The following is a 27,003-nucleotide window of genomic DNA, read 5'->3' as shown; positions in this document are numbered from 1 at the left end:
AAAAATCTTGGAATTTGGTTAGATGTTGAGTTTTTAAAACATTTATAATAGGGCTTTTTTATTCTCATGACAACTTTCTTCTCTTTTAGGAACTTGCTTTCCATGATTAAGTGTGTATCCTCATAATGCTATGCATTCTTTAAAGTTCTAAGCTTTCGTCCCTATTTGGATGTTTTTAAGGTGTATCCCATTTGACAATATATATAAGATGTGGTTTAGAAATAATCTTCCTTTCCTCCAGAGCCATATAGTACCTTTGCTAACTTGTTCTAAGGAAGTTGGGTTTTGCTTGTTTGCTTTTTGGCAATATCACTCAATTTTCAAAATTGAAAATTTGAATTTGTCAATAGCTGGTTTGTTTCCTTACTAATTTTAAACCTGGAAAAAGAACATTGGAAAATCTATAATGGATGCTGTAATTTAGCTAAAATTTTGATCATCTCAGGATAATACCTTTGAAGTTTCAGCTGACCATACTAGAAAATTAATCCTAAAAGCTGATCCCCAGAAGAGATCCATGAAAGTAATATTTTTGATAAGTTTTATTTTCTTTAGGATTAGGAAGTTGAACTCTGTAGTGTCTACTTTAGGTATCAGCCACTTGACAAAATTCTTCTTTTTGTTTCTTGATCAATAGGCTTCATTCATTGATATAACATTTACTGAATTTACCTAACTTAGTGTGCCATGCACTCTTCTAGAGCTGCAGATACCAAACTCACTCTTTCTGCTAAGGTTGTCCTTTCACTTTATTTTTAATGCCAGCCGGGCTGTTCTGGACACTTGGAGGGATTTGTGAGAAATTCTTTTTCTTTGCAGATGTGCCTTAGAACCAGTAAAATGAGTGATAAAAGATGAATAGGAAAATATATTACATCATGCTTTCAATTTAGCATAGAATATCTTGTTTTTTTGTGTGAGTAATCTATAAATCTATAAGTTAGCAAGTTCAACTTAAGATCAGTTAGTTACAGCACAAGTGGATAGAAATGATAATCTTTGTAAAAATGTTACCTTCTATTTCATTGCTTAAAAATGATTAGGTGTAACTTTTCCTCTTTCTTCAATATGAGAAATGCTTAAAAATAGCAGTAGGTACTCATTTAATAGTTTAATATTGAGAACAAATATTGCAAATAATCTAGTTTGTACATTTCAGGATAATTTCTCAGAGTGGATTTATACATAAACTATTTAGGTTTAGTGCTTCTGATTTGAATATAACAGGATTTTTAGTTATGTTCATAACTAAAATACATTAAAAATTTAAGCATTTATGGGAAATGCTAAAATGGTTTTATTGATGTATTGTAACACCTGTTTGAGTTCCTTTGTGACATTTCAGCATTGCTGATTTTGTTGGCTTTGGTTTAGAATTATTCTCTAGTGGAGTACTGTAGTGTAGTATTTACTCTTTTTCCTCTTAAAATATTGCTTAGAAGAATGCTGTCTATTAAAATAGAATTAGGTAAGGTCCTACTGTGTAATTTTTATGAGCCTCCATTAACTCTCACAAAAGACGCTCTTTCGTTTTTGATTAATGATCTCATTTTGAAAGTGCCTTTACATTTTCTTTATAAATGGTACAAGATTAAACCCGCAGTCTCCATATATTATTCACTCCTAAAGCAAGAGTGATACTGTCTCTCCTTAATGATTCAAAATAATGTCTATTTAGGGAAATCTGTGTACTTATTCATTTTTGAGTATAAGTATGTGGAATCTACAGGTTTTGGTACTTTAGGCAAAAGAAAGAAGTTGTATCCTGAAAATAATCTGACTTGGGAGAAGTGTATAAGTGGATCTACATCGCCAGCCAACTCGTCCCATAACCTAAGGATATTTATTTTTTTGTTGTTGCATTTTTAATTTATATATTCTTCAGGGTATGTTAATCAAAGGTTTGGAGCTCCTACTGAAACAGAAATTGTAGACTTAGCCCAATATCAGTTTGAGCAAGATATGATTTCTTGGGGGTTGTTTTTATTTTCAAAGTGAAATGAGTCTGTAAACTTAAAAAAAAAAATTAGATGTATTTTTTTTTGTTCGAAATGGAATGTTCCCTTTTTTGCCTGTATTTTCATTCAGATATGTTGTTACTGCTGATTAGCATTCAAGAACTGAAGGAAAACTGGGAAATTTAGAAAATCATCTTGTTTATAATTTCTGAATATATTTTTAACTATATCTTAATGTTAAATTTCAAGATCTCATTAGTTTGGAAATATTGAATAATTTTCCTGGTGTATATTGAAATATTAGATACGAAAAGGATTAATTTGTCAAGGAAATCGAATGGGAAAGACTAGACGATGATTGCTTAATAGTTTTAATGTAGCACATCTCATTCCATAAAGGTACAATGAAAACATAAATAAGAGAGCTCTGGTGTATTAATTTTAAGTCTTCCCCATCTGTTAAAGAGCCACCCCTTAGGAACTCCAGCTATGGAATACTTTGTTAATCTATTTGGGATTTTTGGATTCTTGAAAATACCTAATTAGATTGTATTTCTTGAGACACTCGGTATTCAGATCTTTTTCTAATTTGTATTCTTTTCCTCTTGTCATTCCTCATATACCTCCCCAATGTGATTATACAGTAAAATACTGTTTTAAGTTACTGCTCAAAAAATAGAGTCTTTAGTTTATTTAAAACTAAAAGACTTCAGGACTTAAACTCTATTGGAAACTTAAAATGAAAAAAAAAAAAAAAGCTGGCACAAAGCCTCATAAAGTATATTTGTAGTTATTAATTTGATACCTCTTGCAATATGGCTGTTTCACCCCTTGACATCTTTTAGATTTCTTTTTTCATTATTTTTTTAATTTTTGGAAATTATAGATTTGATGGTTAAATTTGTAGGGTTTTTTTTTCTCTTAGTCCAAACTATGTTCATTTCTCACTTGTACAGAATTCCATATATTCCTAAAGCAGAAGTGTTAGCTCGTTCTTTCATCTTTAGGCTTAAAAAAAACTTAGTCCAGATGTTGTTAGGTAATGGAATAACCATTCCTTTTCAGCTATTCATATATTTCCAAACTGGCTGGCAGAGCCAGGAGGAAGTTGAAGGCACTAAAACATTAACTTTGGTTGGTTGCTACCTTCATAGTGCTGAGACTATAACCTTGGTTGGTTGATTGATAGAACAAGAGAGCACAATCCTCGTTCCACTAACAGGTAAGGAATCCTTGTGATAACCAGTTGGTGTGAGAGAGAGATTACTTGATAGTATTTTTTTTTTCTTAATTTATCCCACAATATGCTGTATCCCTGAAATAGAATAGTGTGAACTATGTTCCATACAGCAGAAATATGCAGCACCTTTCTATTTAGAATAAGGTCTGAAATTTAATAGGGCTGTATTACTCGGTACCACAAAGTATAGTTGATCTGTTTTCCACTGTTAAAATTTATCCTGCAGTCCCTATAACTTTAAATACATGTCTGCCTATCTTATTCTCCTTTCAGCTTTTCCTTGATCAGTTGCTGTATGCTTTGAACTTCCTTCTCTTATTTACCTTATTCCTATAACAATGCAAACTATTTTTCAGTATCTTTATCATCATCTATTATTTGGGTATATCTTACTGCTTTAATTTCTGCATTGTAGCCATTAATGATAATTTCCTGACCCTTCTTGACCTCAGACCAAATGATCATATGTTTTAAAAAGATTTTTAGTTTGTATTACCTATATCCACTATCCTGCCCTTCAACTTTTTAAATATGAGTGCTTGAAGAATAAATCTTTTTCAGTGGCAGTAGTCATAGCTTGATAAAATTCAAGTTTAGCTTTGTATTGCTATAATGTGGGACTGTAGTCTCTTAAATTACTGGAGACTTAAAAAACCAAGAACAAATTCAGCTTCTTAAACAGTTCCCAAGGTTTATTAGTATTCCTGTTCATATGCTTGATTTTTCTGTTTCTGCTTTTCAATCCATCTTCTTCTCTTTTACAGAAGAATTAACTGGGGACTCCTCCTTTAATATATCTGAGGCCGAGTGCCTTTCCCTGTCCCATTAAGAGAACTGTGATCTTGTTTCCAGTCATAATTTATCATTTTTCAATTCAGTCTTCACCACTTGAAGTTGAGTGGTTTGTCACAGAGTGTGTTATGTTTTAGACCAAGATAGGTCCCTTCTTAATAGTTTCTGAGGAATTGATCATTTGTGGGGACAGACTTCTAAAATTCAAATTGAGAAGGCACTAAAGAAAGTGCCCAAAAGTAGCTAGCTCCTTTTTATCCTGAGGATAAGTCATTACAAACTCAAATGACCAGAGAATGTAATTTCTTAATAAGAATTTTCTCTTAAATCTATATTCAGCTCTCTATTTCAGTGCTTCTCTCCTACCAGAAGTGCAAGGAGTGATCCTAGAACCACAGATACAGCCAAGACCACGGAGAGCTTTTGACGTCAGGGGTCCACTTTCTCCACTGAACCCTTGGAGGCAGAATATCCAGCTTCTGGAGAGAGTGGGAAAGGATAATAAACAAGTGGGTGCTTTCCATTATTTACTTGGGTTTATTTATAGATTGGAGTGTCCTTCCATTGCCCATTTAATTCTACTGGTAAGCTCCTTGGGTTCATATTAGAACTGAGTGGGGCTGTAATCTGTTTGTTTTTCTAAGAATGCTAACTAGTGCCCATTCAAAAAAGCGACCTAAAATTTATTTAATTTTCTCTCCAGGTAATTAGTAATTTGGAGCACTTGATTTAGTGAATGACTTTGTAGTCCACAGGACTTTTAAAAAGGGAATATTTGCCATTTTAGTTTTTAATGTACTAGTTGACTTCTAAGTGCTCTTTTATATTCCAGTAATTAAGAAGTTTCTGTATTTTATCTTTGGGCAAACTGGACATCTGAACTCACCTAACTTACATAGTCTGATGTCCAAGGTATTATCCTACCCTGTTAGTGAGAAAGTTTTGGTCTTTTTCCTACATCAAACTTTAGGACTTCATATTAATTAGATCTTTTAGAAGATGAAATGATAGTACTGTTATGGTTTTACTGTCAAATCTAGATTTCATTCTTTAATAAGATAAATATGAATGAATATAAGTTTCAGGATATAATATCCCTGAAAGGGTATGTTAAATATATTCATAAGTAGTTTTCTAATCCCTAGGAATACTGTTATTTGTGGCAAAAGCCTTGTCCTAGATTTTTCCCATGGCATTAAAATGGTTTTCTCTTAGTTTCTTTGATGCCAAGGGTAGGATTTGATTCCAGGAAATTCTTATCATCTACAATGGGTAGAATGTGAACTTGGTGCCTTTGGCAAGTTTTTTTTTCCTTGGTGGATTCCTTCTGTGACTCCAGGTATCTTGATAATGGGAGACCGGTTTATTTGTTCTCTAATTGCCCAGATTTCTTTCAACTGGTAAACATCATACTTCTTCAGCAAAAGGAACTCTCCTAGCAGAGCCTTCATGGATGATATCTGTCACACATGCAGCACCTGCAGTTTGGAAGGCAGTGGTGAACGGAGCCATGCAATATATCTAGAAGACACAAGGATGAGAGAGCCACCTGATCTTGTCATTTATAAACTTTAAGATTTACTCTGGTGTACTCTTGGTCTGGAAATGGAAAGGCTCAATTAATGAAATAATTTTTTCAGATTGGATTTTATATGGTCATGAAAATATTCCTTTCTATTCAGAAGACTGAAATAGAGGAAGCATGAGAGACTCCTTTCTTTTAAAAGCAGCTCTCTGTATCTGTTTCACTTAACAGATTTGTGGGATTGAAAATCACCTTAAAATCAAGCAGGCAAACATTTTTTTGTAGTATTATGAGAGATCCAAAAAATTTAGTGAAACGTTTTTTTTCTCTGACACTGAAAGAAACTAGAAATAAACTAGAAGCTAGAACTTCTTAATTACTCCCAAATTATTTTTAAAATTAAGGCTACACTTTTAGCTTATCTTTTTCTGGTCTTGAGTCATATTTTCATTTGTCAAATCAGTATAGAAGTAGAAGAGACAGACATCTTTTGAGATGAAAGTAGCTTTTACTCCTTCTAAAGCAGTAAATACTTGTTAAACGTGAGGAATTGTTCTGCATTGAAAACATAGTAAAGTTTGAATGATACTGAAACAAAGCAGGTAGTAGTCCATGTAAGTGTTGCAAGATAATTATCCAAACTATCAATTAATTGATCATAATAGTTATCAAAATTTTTCTACTTCTCTTTTTGATATCTCTTAACTGGTCAGTTAAAGCTATTAAAGTAGTTTTTAAAAAGTTGCCCAAAGCTATCAGTTTGTTTTATTTGGTATAAATTTTAAGAATGGAAATTGTAGAATTATTAATATGGAAGCCTTTAAAATGTTTTAGGATTCTAGAAACATTTGCCAAGTTATAACCTGGCCTTTAGTCTTTCTTGACTACCTATTAGACCTGTATTTGCCTCATTGATTATAAATAAATTTTTGTATGTGTAGTACTTAAAAGAAAGTGTAAAAGGTCAATTTAAACTAAAATTTCTTTAGAGAGCTCTGAATTTTCATAAATCATTACAACTTTTTATGCTTGATTTGTTTTTGTTAAATGTTAATAAGAAAGTCTTTACAAACATATAAATTTAAAAAATAGCTGCTCAACATTTTAGAAGGAACTTAGGGAAATTGAAAGTGAGATTTCTTGGAAGTTAAGTTAGTTGAACTCTTTGAACCAGTTTATGGCCTGTGAGATTATTAGCCTTTTGTTTCAGTTTTGAAAGATGGAAATGATTTAATTTCTTAATCTCATGCTTTGATTAAATTTTAGCTCTGTTTCTTAAAGTGTACAAAAGAAATGTAAGTGCATTTCTATTCACCTCATGCCACTAAAAGCTATTTAAAACTGAAACTTTTTGTATATTAATGTAAATTGATTTGTTTATTTAAATTTTTATTTTAATATTTTTTTCAGATTTTTAAATATTTTGTGTCACAATATGCAATCTCATATTTTTCAGTGTTTATTTTATGAATATTATAAGCTAATTTTTTTCTAGAATGACTGTAATATTTGTATTATGTGATCATTTGAAAACTAATAAATATTTTCTCCTTGAAAAAAATGCACTTACGATAAATGGCTTATTTTTGTTTCAGGAGTAGAAATTGAAAACTATAACAGTATTTTTAAGTGTATTTTAATTTTATGTGTCGTTATCTAAGTATTTCTAAATATATATCCTACCCTTTGTATGTTAACCTTTTTTGAGAAAACAATTTTTGAACTGTTAAATTAAAATGATTATCAAGTCACCCAGTGCCAAATTTATGAAATAGGTGATCTATTTAATAGTCAGTTTTTGCATTTTCATGATTTGCTTCATCTTAGTTTTGTTTCAAGAATTGGATTTTTTAGATTCCACTTTTAATGTCAATTTTGCAAACCAGAAAAACTCTTGAGTCAAAATTATACATATTAGGAGAATATGGTTAAATCTTTTAAAAGCAAGATTGTTCAAAATATAACATCTTATAAAATAGCATGCAAAAGACAGCTCCTGTATGCAGAAAAATACATTTGAAAATAATGGCTGATTGGAGACTACTTAATTTATAAGAGCTGTTAACAGGAGAAGAACAATTTTTTATATTTTAGTGTTCTGCTTAAGCAAATAATTGTAGAAGGTAAAATATTAAGAGTCTCTTGCTTTTAACCTGATAGGATACATATTGGTTTTAATGATTCTGGTTTTTATAGCCACCTAAACTTAACTGAAGCCCCTGGGGCAACTTACCTTTTCTAAAAAATGCAGAGTCTGCTAGAAGCAAGACGATTTTTCTTTTGATTTGAAGAAAACTTTACAAGAAGTGGACTCCAAAGATTAAAAATAAACATTATGATGGGGTCCTTGGCAAGAAATAAAAGTTAAATTAATGACAACTTTTGGATTAAATGAAGTAATTTGGCTTCTCAAAGAAATTATACTCTAAAAAAAAGAATTAGAAATGGAAATTATAATTTAGAATAGCTACTACATTTGGGGAGGTGGGAAAGGAAGTTAAAATTCTTGGCTTTATTCTGGTAAGTTTGGAAAAGATGAGTAAGGATTCTGTGAATAAAAGTTTGTTTTTAGAGTTAAAGCAATTAAAAAATTTACAGACCACATTTCAGCAGGAGGCTGTATTTTACTTGAATACAAAAAAATTATCTTTAACTATATGTGTATGAAAGGGTGAGGTGTGGGAGGTTAAATAAAAATCTTGCACCAGAAACTTCAAACATTGTAAAAATAATGGTGATATGAGCGTTTTAAATAAGTTAGTTTTTATTACATGGACTCTTCCCTACATTATCAGCTTTAAAATAAAGACATTACAGAATGTTAAACATGGGTTACCTTTATGTCTTTGAGGTAAAAGAACATAGGCTTCATCATCAATTGGATTAACTATAGATACCGTTTTGTTCTTTAGAGAGGAAACAGTTTTTTAATAACTTCTGTCTTAAAAATATATATGACATAAGCAGTGTGGCTTACAGTTCATTGTAAATATGTGCACAGATCTTATTTTACTTTGCTATATTGAAACAATTGAGCAAGATGTCAGTTGCTTAGATGTTCTAAGCAATCTCTTGCTTTTTATTCAGGTATTTTTTATTTCCCATTAAACAGACTTCATATTAATTTAGTTCTAAGATGTGAAAGATTTGTGTTTCCAAAAATATGCACATACGTGCTCTAAAGTGCCCTCCCACCCCCAGTATGTACATCTAAGGTAATTAGGTTACTACGGTAAAAATGTTAGGGAACTTTGAAGTATGCATCGGAGTTTTCAGGAATTATGACCAAAGGGATCTCTACTTCAGAGGTAAGGTATGGCATAGGTAGAAAAGTGTTCAAAATGTGTTCAATGTAATGCCTGACGATAAAGTGAACTATACTATAACAGGTATGTTTGGATTTTCAAAAATATAGAATTAGGAAAATAATTTTCCCTAGTGATCTCTCCCGGAGAAGAGGTGGATCAGTCACAGATTTGTTCTTGTCTGATTTTGGAATACAGTTAGAAGCGTATCTGCAGATACCTACCCTTTGTGCTCTTGGCCTCATTTATCCAGGGCATCTCTTCCTACCCTTGCTCTCTCAGTGTTTATGACCCATATTTAATTTAGTATTTCTTAGACTCTGAACACTTTTAAAATACTGTACTTTTCATGGGAAGTTGAGTACGTATTCCATGAAATTACTGCCTGGCATCAGTTTTGCTGTGAATGCCTATTTTTATTAAATGATGCCTAGAACTTAGAAAACAGTAGCTGTACTAATTTTTACTTTGGTTTGAGAAATTCAAGTTTTATATTCCCTTAACCACTGTAACTTGGGGATTTTTATACTATGGGTTAAGAAATAATATTGTTAGTAGATAAAATCATTCAGAGAAGAAAGATATACTATGATTCTCTAAGGACTATTAAGTAATTCAATGAGTCAAGTGTTAGCATATTTAGTATATCTAGAAACAAAGGAAAATGCAGTATTCAGTCCAGATAAGCTAGAAAAATTAGTTTTTTTCTAGATTAAATTACTAATTTACTCAGTAGATGGTAACATGCTAAACACAATGACCTTCTATCCTATCTTTTAATTCTTTTTATAAGAACACCAGCTCCTGGACATTTGCTTTTAGTAAAAATAGTTTTCTATGCTATCTATTCCACTTATGCCTTATGTAGAACAAATGATGATGATATGAACTACTAAGAGAACTCACTACTTAATAAGGTAGTTGGTTCCATGTTCAGGATGGTCTAATGTTAAGAAGTTGATCCAGAATTTACTTCTGTGTCATTTTTTTAATTTGAAAATTACTTTAGAAATAATCTAGTTTAGCACCCTCATTTTATATATAAGATAACTGGTATTCAGGAATATCACATATATTTCTAATATCACAATTGATAAAATGTCTGGAGGGCTCAAGTCTCTTAACTGCAGGCTCAGAGACCTGTACTTGCCTGTGCTTTACCTCCTTCTCATGTAGATTCTACATCTGGAAAACACAGAGCAAGTCTGATTTTTTCAAATATGACAACCTTCAGCACTTTTAACATGACTGTGTTATATCTCAATTCCAACCCAAGTTTTTTTCCTACATATTAAGCACCTATATTTTCTTTTCTTTTGGTTTTTAAAATGAAATCGTGTATAGAGAGTTGTTTTCATAAAGATAACACTAATCAAAAGCTATACAACATTAACAGCAAATTCAAATGCGAACAAAGAATTCCATTTCATCAAGCATCAAAAACCACCAATCTTTTAGCCCTTTTCTTGTACATTATTCTGTATCTACATTCTCTGCATCTGATTGAATCCCTGGATTTTATTTCACTTTCTGCATGACATTCTCCACAGATACATATCATTGGCTGCTGCTTTGGGGGTTGGACGTCATTTTGGGTGTCCTTTGTTAGTCCATAGCACCCAAGCACCTGTATTTTTTTGCTCTTGTTCATGTGGTATAGTTTTAAGATCCTTAAAAGTTTTGTAGATCTTCTCTGAACATACTTCAGTTTATCATTGTTTTCCTTAACGTGTGACACTAAATCAAGATAGTATAGGTGTGGTCACCGTGTATTTGGCTCTGGAATACTCGTACCACTTTGTTTATCCTTACATATTTAGCCATTAAGGTGCTTAATTTTATGCATGTTGAGATTCTGTTGAGTAATATAGTGATATGCAAAATATTTTGTATTCCTGAAAATTAGGCAAGTAGTACGTTTATACAAAGGCTAATATTTACAGTTTAGTGGAAAACAGAATTGACTCAAGTTAATGGCTAAGATCCTGAGAAATCATAGTAAAAAAAGTACACTCTCCATTTCAATTATTTTTATTTGCTGAATTCTGACGCAAATAACCATAAATTCCATATTAAAAGACCTTTGTAATATATAATGTTATTTTTCTCAGCTTTTTTTTTGCTAATTTAAGGGTAACCAGGCCCATTGGAGCTAAACTGTTGACACATGATTGACATTGAAAAGAAAATGAACTTGTATTTACTAACAATTAAAATGAGAAATGAAAGGCAGTGCTTTAGTAGAAAAGTAGACTCTATACCAAACAGCAGAAGATGACAAAGGAAGTAGTAGTCCTAGAAGCCTTAGGTTGGGGCCCAAGTTCTTATGCAAGCATAGATTTAAGTTGCCCCTTGAAATATAGTGCAAGTACTCTGCTATAGCAATGGTGTTTTGATATAACAGCATTTTTCTTATTTCAAGAAAAATGATTTTAAATATAATATTACAAAAACTGTACTAACAGTATAATATCACAAAAGTTGTAGGACATACTAAAAATCTATAACAGCATTTTAAATTACCAGTTAAATATTTAACTTTTTTCTCCCAAATTTTAAATTAAGTTTCAGGAAGACATGAGTTTTTTATTTAATAGTTGTGTGTACCTCTTAAGGGTACAAGTATCCTTGTTTGAGAAACACTGGCTTGATATGTAGAGTATATTCTACCTTACCTGAATTAGAAAGAATTTTAGGGTAAATGAGGGAGAAAGAAAGGAACAGACTTTTAACATGCTTACTCTGTACAGCTTTGGCTAGGTGCTTTCCAAATATTTTATGTAATTAATCCAGTTGACCTGTGAGAAAGGTAATTTTTATATTTTACATGTGAAGATACTGAAGCTCAGGGGTAACAAAAACTGCCCAAAGGCACATAATCAGTAAGAAACAAAGATGGCGTTTGAAAGATCTGTCAAAATTAAAAGAATTACCTTGTACCACTGATTGCCAAACATCTTTGCCCCAAAGAATGCATATTCTCAGGAAAATTTCATGTAGAACCTCAGTGTTGAAAGTAGATAAAAGATATTTTACTTAGTATGCATTTCTTAATTGACTTTAAAAAGTTTTAGTTTTACAGAAAAATAGACCAGAAAGTACAGAGTTCTGTCACACATGAATACCAGGTGTCCCTTCCCATACTTTCCTCTATTATTAACATCTTGCTTTTCTGTGGTGCATTTGTTACAAATAATGAACCTAGTATTGGTATGTCATTCACTTTTATAGTTAACATTGGGGTTTGCTCTGTGTCATACAGTTATATGGCTTTTGCCAATTACATAATACTGTATCATAGTTAGTGTCATATGGAAGTTTCATTGGCCTACGGATGGCTTGTGCTCCACCTACCCATCCCTTCCTTCACTCCCCACCCCTGACAACCACAAATCTTTTTCTGTCTCTTTTTCTGTCTGTAGTTTTGCCTTTCTGAAATGTCATATAGTTGGATATGTATCCTTTTCAGACTGATGTCTTTTACTTGGAAATATACAATGTCTTTTTAAAAATCATCTTTGGCAAGGTGTCCACATCTCTTGCCCATTTTAAAAATCAATTATTTGTCGTCTTGTTGAGTTTTAAACAGGTTTTTTTTTTTTTTTTTTTTTTGATACCAGTCCTTTACCAGATAAGTGTTTGGCAAATATTCTGTGGCTTGCCTTTTCATTTTCCCTGCTAGTAGTGTCTGTTACAGAGCAGTTTTAAATTTTGATGAAGTCCACTTAATCACCAAACCAACCAATGGTCTTCTAGATTTTCTCCTATGTTATTTTACAGTTTTGACTTTTACATTTAGGTTAATGATCCATTTTGAGTTAACTTTTTTGAAAGGTGTAAGGTGAACAAATTATGTGTGTATGTGTCCAGTTATGACACCATTTGTTGAAAAGACTGTCCTTTCTCCTTTGAATTTTCTTTGCTTCTTTTTCAAAGATCAGGTGACTATATTTGTATGACTCTATTTCTGGGCTTTTATTTTGTTCCATTGGCCTGTGTACTTTTGCCACAATACCACACTGTCTTGAATACTGTAGCTTTTTGGTAAGTCTTGAAGTTGGGTAGTGTCAGTCCTTTGATTTTCTTCTTCAGTATTGTGCTGGCTGTTCTGTGTCTTTTGACTTTCATATAGCTTTTAGAAACAATTTGTCTCTATAAAATGACTTTTGGGATTTTGATTGGGGTTGCATTGGATCTAATGATCAATTTAGGAAGAACTGACATCTAACAGTATTTAGGCTTATTAACATGGAATATCTCTCCATTTATTTATATCTTTGATTTTTCATCAACATTTTGTAACATTTTCCATCTATATCTATCATCTATATCTATCTATCTATCTATCTATCTATCTATCATCTATCTATCTTTGTACATATTTTGTTAGATTTATACCTAAATATTTTTGGGGTGCTAATGTTAATTGTGCATTTTAAATTCAAAATTTCAATTGTTCATTGTTTGTATATAGGAAAACAATTGACTTTAGCTGTATCTTGCAACCATGCTATAATTACTTATTGCAGGAGTTTTTTTCTTCATAGGGATTTGCAAAGACATTTTTATTTTTTCTTCTCTTGTTCCCTGTATTAGGAGGAAAGCATATAATGTCGCACCAATAAGTATGATGTTAGCTCTAGGTTTTTTGTAGATATTCTTGATCACCTTGAGAAAGTCCCTCCTCTGATTCTAGTTACTTCATAGTTTTTTTTAAAAAATCATGAATTGATACCGGCTTTTGCCAAATGGTTTTTCTGAATCTATTGATATGATCATATGATTTCTTCTTTTTGGCCCATTGATGTGGTGGGTTACATAGTGGATTTTTGAATATTCAATCAGCCTTGCATCCATGTAATAAATCAAAATTGGCTATGGTGTACAGTCTTTTTACTCATTGATTTTGGTTTGTTAATATTTTGTCAAGAATATGTCTTAATGAGAGATATTGGTCTTTAATTTTCCTTCTAATGCCATTTTCTGATTTTAATATTAGGCTGGCCTTATTGAATGGATTAGGAATTATTTCCTCGGTTTCTACTTTTTGGAAGAGATTGTGGAGAATTCGTATCATTTTATTAAATATTTGCTTAAATTCATTGCATATTTGATGAAACTATCTGGGCTTGGTGCTTTCTTTTTAGAAGGTTATTGATTCAGTTTATTCAATAGACTAGGGGCCCGGTGCACGAAATTCATGCACTGGATGTGTGGGGGGGGGGGGCGGGGGAGAGTGTCCCTCAGCCCAGCCTGCCCCCTCTCACATACTGGGAGCCCTCAGGCGTTGACCCCCATCTCCCTCTGATCGCTTGCTCCACCCCCCACCCAAGCCTGATGCCTCTGACCCAGGCTTCAGGCCTGGGCAAGGGGACCATCTTATCCCCCCAATCCCCGGCTCCGCCCCCCACCCAGGCCTGATGCCTCAGCCAGAAGAGTTGACCCTCATCACCCTCCGATCACCAATCACCGGATCGGCCCCTTGACCAGGCCTGAGGCCTCCGGCAGAGGTGTCAGGCCTGGGCAGGGGACCACCAGCTCCCCGCGGTTGCAGGCTCCGCCCCTGCCCAGGCCTAATGCCTCTGGCCTAGGCGTCCGGCCCAGGCAGCGGGGACCCGCAGTGGCAGCGGGGGGCGCCGCGATCATGGGCTTCGCATTAGGCCCAGGCAAGGGACCCCTAGCTCCCGGGACTGCCAGCTTCGACCGTGCCCAGCTCCCATCGCTGGCTCCACCCCTACTTCCTGCTATCACTGGCCAGGGCAGCAAAGGCGCCTGATTCTCCAGTCATGGCTGGGGGGCAGGGCAAAGGTGGCCCCAGGGCTGCCTTTGCCCTGCCCCCCAGCTCTTAGCTCCCCCCTGGGTTTCAGATCACTGTCAGTGGCAGGGGGCTTCTTCCTGCTTTCCCTTTCGCCTCCCTGCATTGTGCCTACATATGCAAATTAGCCACCATCTTGTTGGCAGTTAACTGCCAATCTTAGTTGGCAGTTAATTTGCATATAGCCCTGATTAGCCAATGAAAAGGGTATCGCCGTACACCAATTACCATTTTTCTCTTTTATTAGTGTAGATATAAGCTTACTCAGTTTGTTTTTTCTTGTGTAAGTTTTGGCAGGTTATATCTTTTAAGGACTTGGTCTATTTCATGTGAGGTATTTGTGGGGAGAGTGTGATTCATAATATTCCATATTATCTTTTTAATGTCCGTTGGATCAGTAGTGATACCCCTTTCATTTCTGATATTACTTGTTTGCGTCTTGTTCCCTTTTATTTGTTGACCTGGCTAGCGATTTTTCAATTTTATTGATAAAATAATGAGATTTTTATTTTGTTAACTTTTATTTATCTTACTGTTTTCAGTTTCATTGATTTCTGCTTTATTTTTTATTTCTTCTGCTTGCCTTATTTTGCTCTTTCAAAGTACTGATTTTGCCTGCATCTCAGAATTATAGGTTGTATTTTCATTTTCTTTTTTAAAAGTTTCTAATAAGACTTTTTTCCCCCTACCAATGTGCTGTTTAATATCCAATATTTTGGCCTTTTCCATCTATATGCAAATATTTGGTATCTGTTACTGAGTTTTGGTTTATTTCTGTTGTGCTAGGAGCATACTTTTGAATGATTTCTGTTCTTTAAAATTTTTTTGTTTTATGGCCCTTACTCTTGGTCAGTGTTCCATGTGGGCTTGGGAAGGTGTATTTTATTGTTATTAGATGAAATATTGTTTGGATGTCAGTTAGGTCCAGTTAATTGACAGTGTTGTTCAGCTAAAAATGTTTGTTCTGATTTTCTACATGCTAGATCTGTCAATTACTGATAGAACAGTGTTAAAGTATTTAAGTAGCATAGTGGATTCATCTACTTCTCATTTCAGTTCTATCAATTTTTGTCTTACCTATTTTAAGGCCCTGTTGTTAATAAATACTTATTAAGGATTGTTATGCATTCATAGGGAATTGAGCCCTTCATTATGTAATGTCTCTCTTTATGTCTGAAAACTTTTCCTTGTTCTGAAGTTTGCTTTTCCTGAAATTAAGCTATTCTAGCTTAAAGTAAAGCTATTCTAGCTTTCTTTTGATTAGTTTTATCATAGTGTAACTTTCTTCATCCCTTCACTTTTAATCTCTCTTTATCCTTATATTTAAAGTGGGTTTCATATAGACAACCTATAGTTTGGTCGTGTTTTTTTATCCACTCCATAGTCTCTGTCTTTAAATTGATATGTTTCAGCCATTTACATTTAAAGTGATTATTATTATGGCTGGGTTAATATGTATATTTTCTATTGATTGCCCTTATACTTTTAAAATTTATTTTTTCTTCTACTCTTACTCTCTTTTGATTTTGAGCATTTTATGAAATTCCAGCATATCATTATACTTCTAAGATATTTTTTGTAGTTTTTGCACTAGAGTTTGCAACATACATTTATAATGAATCCACCTTCAAATAACATATTTCTTCATGCGTAGTGCAGGTACATTATAATTGAATATTCCCACATCCTTCCTCCATCACTTACAACATTGCTGACCTTTACTTCACTTTTCGATAAGCTGTAATCATCCAGTATATTGTTGCTGTCATTTTGAACAAACTGTGTGATACGATCAATTTAGAATTTTAAAAATAAAGGGTTTTTTTTGCCTTTTATAATTTTTTTTCAGATGCCCTTCCAGAAAGAAATTATATAGATCTTTTCTCTGGAGAACTTATTTTAGCATTTCTTTCAAGGTGGGCCTACTGGTGACAAATTTCCTCCATTTAAAAATATATTTTTATTGATTTCAGAGAGGAAGGGAGAGAGAGAAAAAGAGAGCGAGAAACATCAATGATGAGAGAAAATCATTGACTGCCTCCTGACTAGAGATAGAGCCCACAACCCGGGCATGTACTCTGGGAATTGAACTGTGATCTCCTGGTTCATAGGTCAATACTCAACCACTGAGCCATGCCGGCTGGGCAAATTTTCTTCAATTTTGTTTGAGAAAGTTTTTTATTCCCTCCTTCACTTTTGAAGGATAATTTTGCTGGATACAAGATTCTAGATTGGTTGTTTTTATTCTTTCAGTGTTTTAAATATTTTACTCCACTCTTCTTTCTTGCATGGTTTCTGAAGAAATGGCCATGTAATTCTTATTCTTTTTTCTCTGTAGGTAAGGTTTTCCTTTCTCTACTGATACCACTGGCTTCTTTCAAGATATTTTGTTCTTTGTTTTTTATCTTCTGATGTTTGAATATGATATGCCTAAGTACAAATATTTTGGTATTCATCCTGTTTCATATTCTCTGAGCTTCCTGAATCTGTGATTTGGTATCTGTTAATAAATTTGCCACATCATATTTATCCATTTGACTATTGATGGGCACTTAAGTGGCTTCCATATATTGACTATTGTAAATAATGCTGCAATGAACATAAGGGTGCATGCATATGTCTTTTCTAATTAGTGTTTTGTAGTTCCCAGAAGTGGGATTGCTGGGTTCTAAGAAAGTTCTTTTTCTTTTTTCTTTTATAGGTTTTTTTTTTTTAATTGAATTTATTGGGATGACATTGGCTAATAAATTTTATAGGTTTCAGGTGTACGATTTGTATACATCACCTATACATTGTATTGTGTGTTCACCACCTCAAGTCCCCTCCATCACCATTTATTCCCCTATCATACTGTTTTTCACAATAGCTGCACCAGTTTGCATTCCCACCAGCAGTACATAAGGGTTCCCTTTTCTCCACAACCTTGACAACACTTGTTTATAATAGTCATTCTAATAGGTGTGGTATCTCATTATGGGTTTGAGTTACATTTCTCTAATGATTAGTGACTTGAGCATCATTTCATATGTCCATTGTCCATTTGTATGTCTTTGGAGAAATACCTATTCAGGTCCTCTTTCCATTTTTTAATTAGATTATGTGTTTTCTGTTAATTTGTATGAGTTTTTTATATATTTTGGATATTATCACCTAATTGGATCTAACATTGGCAAATGTCCTTCCTTCAATGTGTAAAGATTTTTGTTTGTAGTTCCATTTGTTTAGTTCCCTTTAGGTTTTCTACCTATTGCTGGCTACAGTGGTGGTTTTTTCTTCTGATAAGCTGTGGTTTTTCTGTATTTGCCTGGTTCTTCAGTATTTGGGGTGGCAGTGTGTCCTGTGACCTTGGTTCTCTGATGGATCTAAGAAGACTTGTTGGCTTTTAGTTTAGCTATTTTTTTCCTTTTTTCATTGTGTTCAGGGGGGTGACACCTTGTACTGGAAACTAGAATGAATTTTTAAATATTTGAATTTGCCTTCAATTTATTTTGAGTCTTAACAAGTAATCGTGCTTTATTAGGAGACTTCTAAACCTTTGTAGTTATTTAATTGCATTCACTTAATCCTATTGAAGTATCTACCTACTAAAGTTCATCTATCTCTCAAGCATTGGTATTATTAAAATGTTTCTACCTCTCTTCAAAGAAATTTTTTTCATTGTCCTCTAGAACCTGGATCTATCTCTTATTTCTTGTCAAGGACTTTGTGGCTTAAGTATGTTCTCAATGAGCAAATCTTCCTCTCTACTAGGATCACTCCCATCAGCATCTAATTTTGCAGTCATGTATTATCTTAAGAAATGGAAACCACCTTGACCCTTTTCTCACACTCTACTACTGCTCACTTTTATTACCAAGAATTGTCTACTCATGTTATAATTTCTCAAATTTTATTTATTTTTCAAACTATTCCAATTTTGCCTTTGCTTCTATTACCTCTATAACTGCTCTTGTCAAGGCCACCTAGGGGCTCCTTTTTGCCAGATCCATGTATACTTACCTCCCCCTTCCTACTTGACCTATAGTAGAATTTAATGTAGTTGAAATGTGTTTCTGAAACGTGTTTTACTTGGCTTATTTCTGGTTTCCCTCACAGCCTTTATTTTTTAGTTGCTGCTGCTGATCTTACTCTTTCATCCAACTATGGAATGTAGTTCAATGCCCAGTCCTTGAGCTTTTTCCTTAACCTCTTCTCCTTTTACACTTAGATGATCTTATCTTATTCATTCCCTTATTAACTCTCCTCAAGTTTTTATCTCTCAGCTACTTCCTCAGCTCCAGTCTTGATATCCCCTTAGATAATTTTTAAAAATTAACACATTCAAACTTGAGCTATTTTCCCCTTAGTCTTCCTCATCTCAGTGCAGCACCAGTGTTCATCTCATTATGTCAAAACCCATGGAGCAGTCTCTTCACCTGTCATATACAATCTATTCATTATCCACTAGTCTAATTGTTTTTGGATTTTATTTTTTTTAGCCATTTTTTTTGGCTTACAGGAAAATTAAGCAGAAAATAAAGCAGAAAATTAAGCAGAAATTTCTTGTTAATGCCTTTCCCCTTGTTTCAGCTACTAATATCTTGCATTAGTTTGGTACATGTTGTAGTTTAACCAGTTTTCATTTATTAAAGCCCATCACTTACATTAGGACTTTAAGTCATACAATTCTATGTGTTTTGTTAAATGCATAATGTCCTGTATTCACCAGCATGGCCTTATAGAAAAGTTTCACTGCCTTTAAAAATCTTCTCTACCTATTCATCCCTTGCCATCCCAATCCCTGGCATCCACTGATATTTTCTTTCATTAATTTAAATCAGTTCTTTCTTTTTCTTTTTTCTCTTTATAAAATATGTCTGTATTTATTTTAGAGAGAGAGGAAGGAAGAGGGTTAGAAACATCGATGAGAGAGCAACATCAGTTGGCTGTCTACCACATGCCCCCTTCTGAGGATCAAGCCTGCAACCTGGGCATATGCCTTGATTGGGAATTGAACCAGTGACCTCTTGATTCATGGGTTGACACTCAATCATTAAGCCACACTGGCCGGGCCACTTTTTTATTTTTTAATTACAGTTGACATACATTATTATATTAGTTTCAGGTGTACACTAGTGATTAGGCATTATATGACTTATTAAGTGATCATTATGATACATCTCATACTCATCTCACACCATACATAATTATTAGAATACTAGAAGCCCGGTGCACGGATTTGTGCACTGGTCAGGGTGTGGCCTGTGGGGATCGGCCCACTGTGGGAGCACCACTCATCCCAGTCATCCGAGCGGCACTCCCACTGTGGGAGTGCACTGACCACCAGGGGGCAACTCTTGCATTGAGCATCTGCCCCCTAGTGGTTAGTGCATGTCATAGTGACTGGTCGACCAGTTCTGGTCATTTTGCCATTCGGTTGCTGGGCTTTTATATATATATAGATTATTAACTATATTCCCTATGTTGTACTTTACATCCTCATGACTATTCTGTAACAATTTATATTTCTTAATCTCTCCACCTTTTTTACTCATCCCCCTAACTTCCCTCCCATTTAGCAGCCATCAAAATGTTTTCTGTATCATTTTTGTTTTGCCTGTCCACTTATTTTGTTGTTTTTTTAAGTTCAGTTGTTGATAGATATGTATTTATTGTCATTTTATTGTTCATATGTTTTTGTCTCTTGTTTTGCTTTCCTAGAATGTCATATAGTTGGAATCACACAGTGTGTAGCCTTTTTTTTTTTTTACTGGCTTGTTTCACTTAGCAATATGCAGTTAAGTTTCCTCCTTGTCTTTGTGGCTTGATAACAAATTTGTTTTTATCACTGTATAGATTTACCATATTTTGTTTACCTATTCAACTTTGAAGGACATCTTGGTTGCTTCCAATTTTTGTCACTTAGGAATAAAGCTGCTATAAACATTCATGTGCAGGTTTTTTGTGGACATGTTTTCAACTCATTTGGAAAAAATAACCTACTAGTGCAATTGCTGGATTTGATAGTAAACCTATACTTAACTTTGCAAGAAACCACTAAACTGTCTTCCAAAGAGGCTGTACCATTTTATAGCCTCACCAGCAGTAAGTAAAGAGTTCTTGTTGCTCTACATCCTCACCAGTATTTGATTGTGTCAGAGTTTGGGATCCCCTAATGATGTCAATTTTTGAGTATCTTTTCCATCTGTATACATTTTCCATCTGTATAAATCTTTGGTGAAGTTTCTGTTCAGATCTTTTGCCCATTTCTAAAGTTAGTTGTTTGTTTTTCTATTGAGTTTTAAGACTTTTTTGTATATTTTACCAGATAAGTGTTTTACAAATATTTTCTAGTCTAGCTTGTCTTTTCATTCACTTAACAGTGTCTCTTGCAAAGCAGAATTTTTAAATTTTAATGAAATACACTTTATCAATTTTTTCTTTAATGGATCATACCTAGATTTTCTACTGTGTTCTAGAATTTTTATAGTTTTTTTACATTAAGGTCTGTGATCCATTTTGAGTTAACTTTTTTGTAAGGTCAATTGTGTGTGGTTGTATAATACCATTTGTTAAGACTGTCTCTTCTCCTTTGAATTTTCTTTGTGCCTTTCTTAAAGATCAGATTTACCTCCTAAATGTCTCTCAAACCTGTTCACTTCTCACTATGTTCATCTATCAACCTCTACTCGAAGGCACCATCATCTCTTGCCCGACTATTGCAGTAGCCCTACTGGTCTCTTTGCTTAATCTCTGGATTTCTGTGTTCTTCATAGAATATTTGTTATAATGTTAAACCATAAGTAAAATCATACACATTTCATGCTTGATACACAATTGCTTTCCTTTGTAAAAAAAATCAAATCTAAAATCTTTATCATGGCCTATGAGGCCCTAAATGATCTTGCCTGATTTTTTTTTTTTTTTTTTTTTTTAGAAAACCAGGGGTTATTGTGTGTTGCTTATATTATTTTTTAACTTCTACAGTAGCTGCCTCATAGTAGACACTGGACAAATAATTTCCATGAGGAAGATATAGGCAGCCTTTGAGATGCCCACATCTAGTGAGGGAGATTCACTCATAAATAGGTCAGTTGCATTGACACTTTAGTGATGTTGGATAGCTGTTGAAGTTCTGGAAAGGAATCAATGAAAGATTAAAATAGAAAAACACCTCTCTATGCCTCAGTTTCTTCATCTGTGAAGGAGCTAATACCTTACTGGGTTGTTTTGAGGGTTAAATGGGATAATATATATCATTACTATGTGCCAGGTTGAATAAACATAAAAGTGTTTCTGTTATTATATAAAGGCTTTCTCATTCAAAATTTTATTACATTAGAAAACACATAACGTGCAGCTTTCTCAACAGATATCTCACTTCCTATTTTACAGAGAAAGAAAGACTTCATTCTCCTGATATCATATATAAATCTTAACTTTCATCACCCATCCTTTCTCTCCCACCTATGCTCTTCCTCATATTACCTCTGCTTTCTTAGAGGTATTAAGGTTTTCTTATTCCTTTTTTTTTAAATCTTTAACTTCTTCCTTTCATCTAGATCCTTGTATGCATGCAAACATATTAAACTCTGTCCAATTAAAAATTATATCTAACTGTAGCTACTGCCTCACTGCTTACTCTGTTCACAAACTTAAAAACTGACTATGACATTCTCTCCATTTCGTCAATGCCACTCACTTCTCAGTCTACTTCAGTCTTGTTTCTACATCTTGGTAACTTTATTCAAATAATAGTATTGCTGTTATCAGTGACATCACCAAATCAAAGGGACAGTTTTCATACCTTGTCATACATGTGCTTTCAGCAGCATTCATCAGGATGGATGCATTCTCTTTTCACGTTTTCGGGTCTGTGAGTCTTTACTCCTCAGATTTCCTTATATTTTTTCGGCTGTTCCTTAGTCTTATTTGCAAACTCATTCTCACTCTATCCAGGCTTTATTTTATATATTGCAGTTTCTAAGGCTGGGTCCTTGGGTCATTATCTTTCAATGACTTTGGTGTCTCTCTACATACTGTATATTAATTATGGAAGTCCCCCCATATCTGCAGGTTCACTTTCAGTGGTTTTAGTTACCCACAGTGAACCATAGTCCAAAAATATTAAATGAAACATTCCAGAAATAAACAATTCATAAGTTCGAAAATGTGCATGTGAACTATGAGTATTGTGGTGAAATCTCATGCTTTTCTGCTCCGTCCCATCTGGGACATGAATTATCCCTTTGTCCAGCGTGTCTACCTGTTTGTCACTTAGTAGCCATTTGATTTTCAGATTGACTACCAGGGTATCTCAATATTGTGTTCAAATAACCCTTATTTTACTTAATAGTGTTCCCAAAGTTCAAGAGTAGTGAGCTGGAAATTTGGATAACCCGAAAAGAAGTCGTGAAATACTTTAAGTAAAAAGGTGAAAGTTCTTAATAAGGAAAGAAAAAGAAATTCTATGCTGAGATTGCTAAATTCTGCAGTAAGAATAAATCTTCTATCTGTGAAATTGCCTAGTTTACAAATGAAACTATCATAGGTATGTGTGTATAGGAAAACATGCATGATTTGGTACTATCTGAGGTTTCAGGATTCATTGGGGGTCTTAACACATATCCCCACGGATAAGGGGGGAATACTGTACCTTCATACTGATAATCCATGTTTAATAACACTCATCCAACTTTATAGAGTGAATTACCTACTTGGCATCTCTTTGTGCCCAAGAGCACTTCAAACACATTTTTTAAATTTATGGTCTTTACCCCTTCAAATCTGGGCTTCCTTTACTATTCCTCCTTTTAGTGAACATCACCCGTGCCCATCCAGTTATGCATGCCGAAACACTAGATATCTTCCTGCATATCGGTGTATTCCTTACACCTTTACCCAAATTTTTATCCAGTCCTTTTGATTTTTGTGTCTAAAATATCTCAGCAGCTTATTTCTGTGTCTCCGCTACTCTGGATTAGTCCATTATTTCCTAACTTGAACTATAACAGTTCTAATTGGTCTTATATACATCCTTGTGCTAATTGAATTATTCTTCACAGTGCAGCCTGAGTGATGTTTCTCAGAATACAAATTCAATGATGTTGGACTTAAACATTCAGTTGGTTTCCTGTTGTTCTTAGGATCCATGGGCAGGTAGCAACAAAAATCCTTAATTTAATTTGTGACACCCAGAAAGACCAAGGTCCTATCTCTCTCCAGTCTTACCTTTGGCCACTTTTGGGTGTTTTTGTCTCTCTCTTTATCATCCTTTGTCTCAGTCCAGTGATCATTTCAGGAACACATCAGATGCTCTTGAATAAGTTAGGTCACCATCCTGGTTGCTCCCATAGTGCCACATGCGTACTGTCCCATTGCTTACAAGCACGTTTTTACAATTTTGTGGACCATTTCTGTCTCTAGCTAAAAGCCCCTAAGAGACCAAGGATCTTGTTTGCTTTTGCTTGCTATTTGCTAATAGCACAGTTGACTGGCTTATTCCCTTTATTTCATGGAATCTTAAGATGCCACTCTTATTTTTCTTTTACTTAGTAAAAAAAAAAAAGTAATCAGTGAAAGGTAAGCTCACAATAATGTTATTGAAATAATTTTCTGTAAAAGCTGAACTAACTTGAACTGTAACATTCTTCCAGCCTTTCCATGATGGTAAAAAATGTTACTTGCCCCCAAAAATTTTAGAATGTATTTATAGACTCTGATACTTGATGAAAATAATTGGTACTTAATGATTCTATTATTCAGGGCTTCCAAAACTGAAAAATTAGATCTGTTTCTAATTTTGCAAATAAAATATTTGAGCTGGTTTCAGTTTGGCTTTAGGTGTTGGTTTGAAGCCTTTCTGAACTTGGAAGCAGTTCTGACTTGTGAGCATCTCCGGGAAGGTTAGTTAGTAATCATTTGAGTGTAAGAACATCATGAGAAATTTTTTTAATTTAGTGTGATTTGTAGTGATCATTGCTTGCTTGTTTGTCCAGCTCTTTATTTTGTTCATCCTTTTGATCTCATACTTGTGTTTCTTTTAGGAAGATGACCCTCTCTCAGTATTTTAGTTTCATTCCTTCGTTCAGGAGGTTCTCCGCATCATTCCCATAGCGGGTCTTAGAGGCCTTTTCCCGACAGATCTACTGGTAGTCTTGACTCAGTTTATGCTCCATATTCGAGAAATTTAGATTAGAAAGAGTCGGTTTGCCATTTAACATTTATGTTTCTCACAGGAAACTTTAAAGAGCTGTCACAGAAACTTTTTATAATGTTAGGGCCTGTCTTTCTAGCTTCTGAATAATAAACACTCCTAGTAGCCTGGCACTTGCTAGTTGGAACAAAATAATCACTTCAGCCTTTTGTAATCACTTAAGATATTCATTAATTGTGAGTCATTGTTTTGAAATATTGTGCATTATGGATCTTTTTGTTTTTCTTGCTTGAATTGCCTAATGTTTTTTAGAGCAGTGTTATGGCAGTTGTGAACTTAGAGTATATTTTTATTCTGAAAATTGGGTAGTGCCAGAGTTTATCGCCAGACAACAATCTGTTTATTCCCAGCCAATCAAATTGGTAGTACAATGGCCTTTTGTAGAGCAAAAAGTAACTTGTCTTATAGAACTTTTTTCTCTTGCTGAGGTACTGATAAGATTATTTTAAGAAAATGTACATGTTTGAATTATAGGAAACTAATTACCTCAGACATCTTAGAAAATGTATAAACGTGTCTTTTGCCAAAGATGGAATTGCATTTCTATATTAAATTTATAATATTCTTTTGAAAGCAGAGAATAACTTTCATATTTATTTGACAAGTTAAGTCAGTCACTATTATTACACTATATAAAATATATTTATGTAAAATAGCTTATTAAATGCCTCCTAAAATTTCTAAAGTTTTAACTATAAGGACTCAGTGGTTTTTTCATAAGTATGTTTTTATTCAAAATTTTTTGAGTATGTAGCCTATTTTTAAAAGTTGATGGCATGCTACTATCAAGATAAACATATTCTAATATAGTAAGTCTCTATGGAATATGTGACAATAATAAATTCTTGTGGTTTCCAATATTGTCTTTAAAAGGGCATTAGAAACAATCTTGTGATGGCTAACAGGTTTTTAAATATAATCAGCAGCTCTGCTTCCAGTTCCCATATGAACTATTAGAGCCTTGGTATCGTATTTTCAAAATTCAGTGCATTAAACACAAAACCCAATAATCACCTCTGCAGTCACTTTCTTTGTTCTCTTAATTCTGTATTGATGGCGGATATAGAACTATCTGAATGAAGATGGTTTATGCATGCTGTGTAATTAAGTAGTTTGAATTTCAAAATCTTTATTTAAATATATTACCTTCATTGCCCTATAGTACAGTTCCTTAATAGGAATGTGATATATCAGTATTGCAAATTTAGATTGCCTTTTTCACTCAATCCATTAAAAACATCAGGTTACCTATAATGAAGAAGAGGTTGTCCCAAAAGATTCAACACCTCTTTTACGTTTTTGGAAATGTGCTCAATTGTGGCATGAAGACTCCACTAGGAATGAAGACATTTATGTTTAAATTCTATATTTTTTCAGTGAAAAATTGAATACTGCTTATGGGCCATGTTTTTGGGCTTCATTTATTTTTCTATTTAAATTTGGCTCTTCTTGATAGGAAAAGGAGAAAAAATGTTATATAAATTAGTTTCTTATTGCTCACCTCTATAAAGCAGATTTTTTTTTTAAGTCACCCATAGTATAGGTACGTAAGTTCAGTGTGCAGATCTGAGAGGTTTCTTAGATCATTGTCAACATTTCAGTACAATTCACAAATGATGGGGGTATTTCTAAACACCAGTCTGTAACATGCTTCATCATTTTTTAGAATCTTCATTAAACTCATGACAATATAAATCTGATTCTGTGGTTAATTTATTTTGACACATTTTCCTTATGGCTGTCAGAGGTGGGTCACAAAAATATCTAAGTCACTGGTTCTCAACCTTCCTAATGCCGCGACCCTTTAATACAGTTCCTCATGTTGTGGTGACCCCCAACCATAAAATTATTTTCGTTGCTGCTTCATAACTGTAATTTTGCTACTGTTATGAACCTTAATGTAAATATCTGATATGCAGGATGTATTTTCATTGTTACAAATTGAACATAATTAAAGCATAGTGATTAATCACAAAAACAATATGTAATTATATATGAGTTTTCCGATGGTCTTAGGCGACCCCTCTGAAAGGGTCGTTTGACCCCCAAAGGGGTCGCGACCCACAGGTTGAGAACCGCTGATCTAAGTGATTCAAATGGTAATGATTCCTAAATCATAATACTTCAATGTTAATAACATCTAGCATTTATGCAGAAGTTTTTGGTGATATTT

At 33.8% G+C, this 27,003-nt stretch overlaps 2 protein-coding genes across 3 annotated transcripts in view; one reads left to right on the top strand and one right to left on the bottom strand.

The window, feature by feature from the left end:
* TSC22D1 (TSC22 domain family member 1) overlaps positions 1 to 27,003 on the top strand; it is a gene marked incomplete at both ends in the record, with an annotated part of 144,581 nt that overhangs the window by 30,492 nt on the left and 87,086 nt on the right. Inside the window, one exon of one of the 2 annotated variants that reach the window (XM_081082766.1) lies at positions 4,343 to 4,598. The exons of the other annotated variant lie outside the window; for it this stretch is intronic. Within the exon in view, the coding sequence (XP_080938892.1) occupies positions 4,343 to 4,598 (256 nt within the window). Of the gene's footprint in view, positions 1 to 4,342; positions 4,599 to 27,003 lie in introns of those variants that run through there. 2 annotated transcript variants of the gene reach the window in all.
* Positions 10,250 to 10,471, bottom strand: LOC308511777 (DNA-directed RNA polymerases I, II, and III subunit RPABC4-like; the record flags this gene model as incomplete). The annotated part of the gene is made up of 1 exon (XM_081081673.1): positions 10,250 to 10,471. One exon carries the CDS (start codon positions 10,469 to 10,471, stop codon positions 10,250 to 10,252), a length of 222 nt encoding a protein of 73 aa, XP_080937799.1.

The sequence above is a fragment of the Myotis nattereri genome (genome assembly GCF_964212035.1).
Source record: "Myotis nattereri genome assembly, chromosome: 2".
NCBI classification, from domain to species: Eukaryota; Metazoa; Chordata; class Mammalia; order Chiroptera; family Vespertilionidae; genus Myotis; species Myotis nattereri.
The sequence above is the reverse complement of the archived record's forward strand: the minus strand, read 5'-3'. Positions and strand labels throughout refer to the sequence as shown.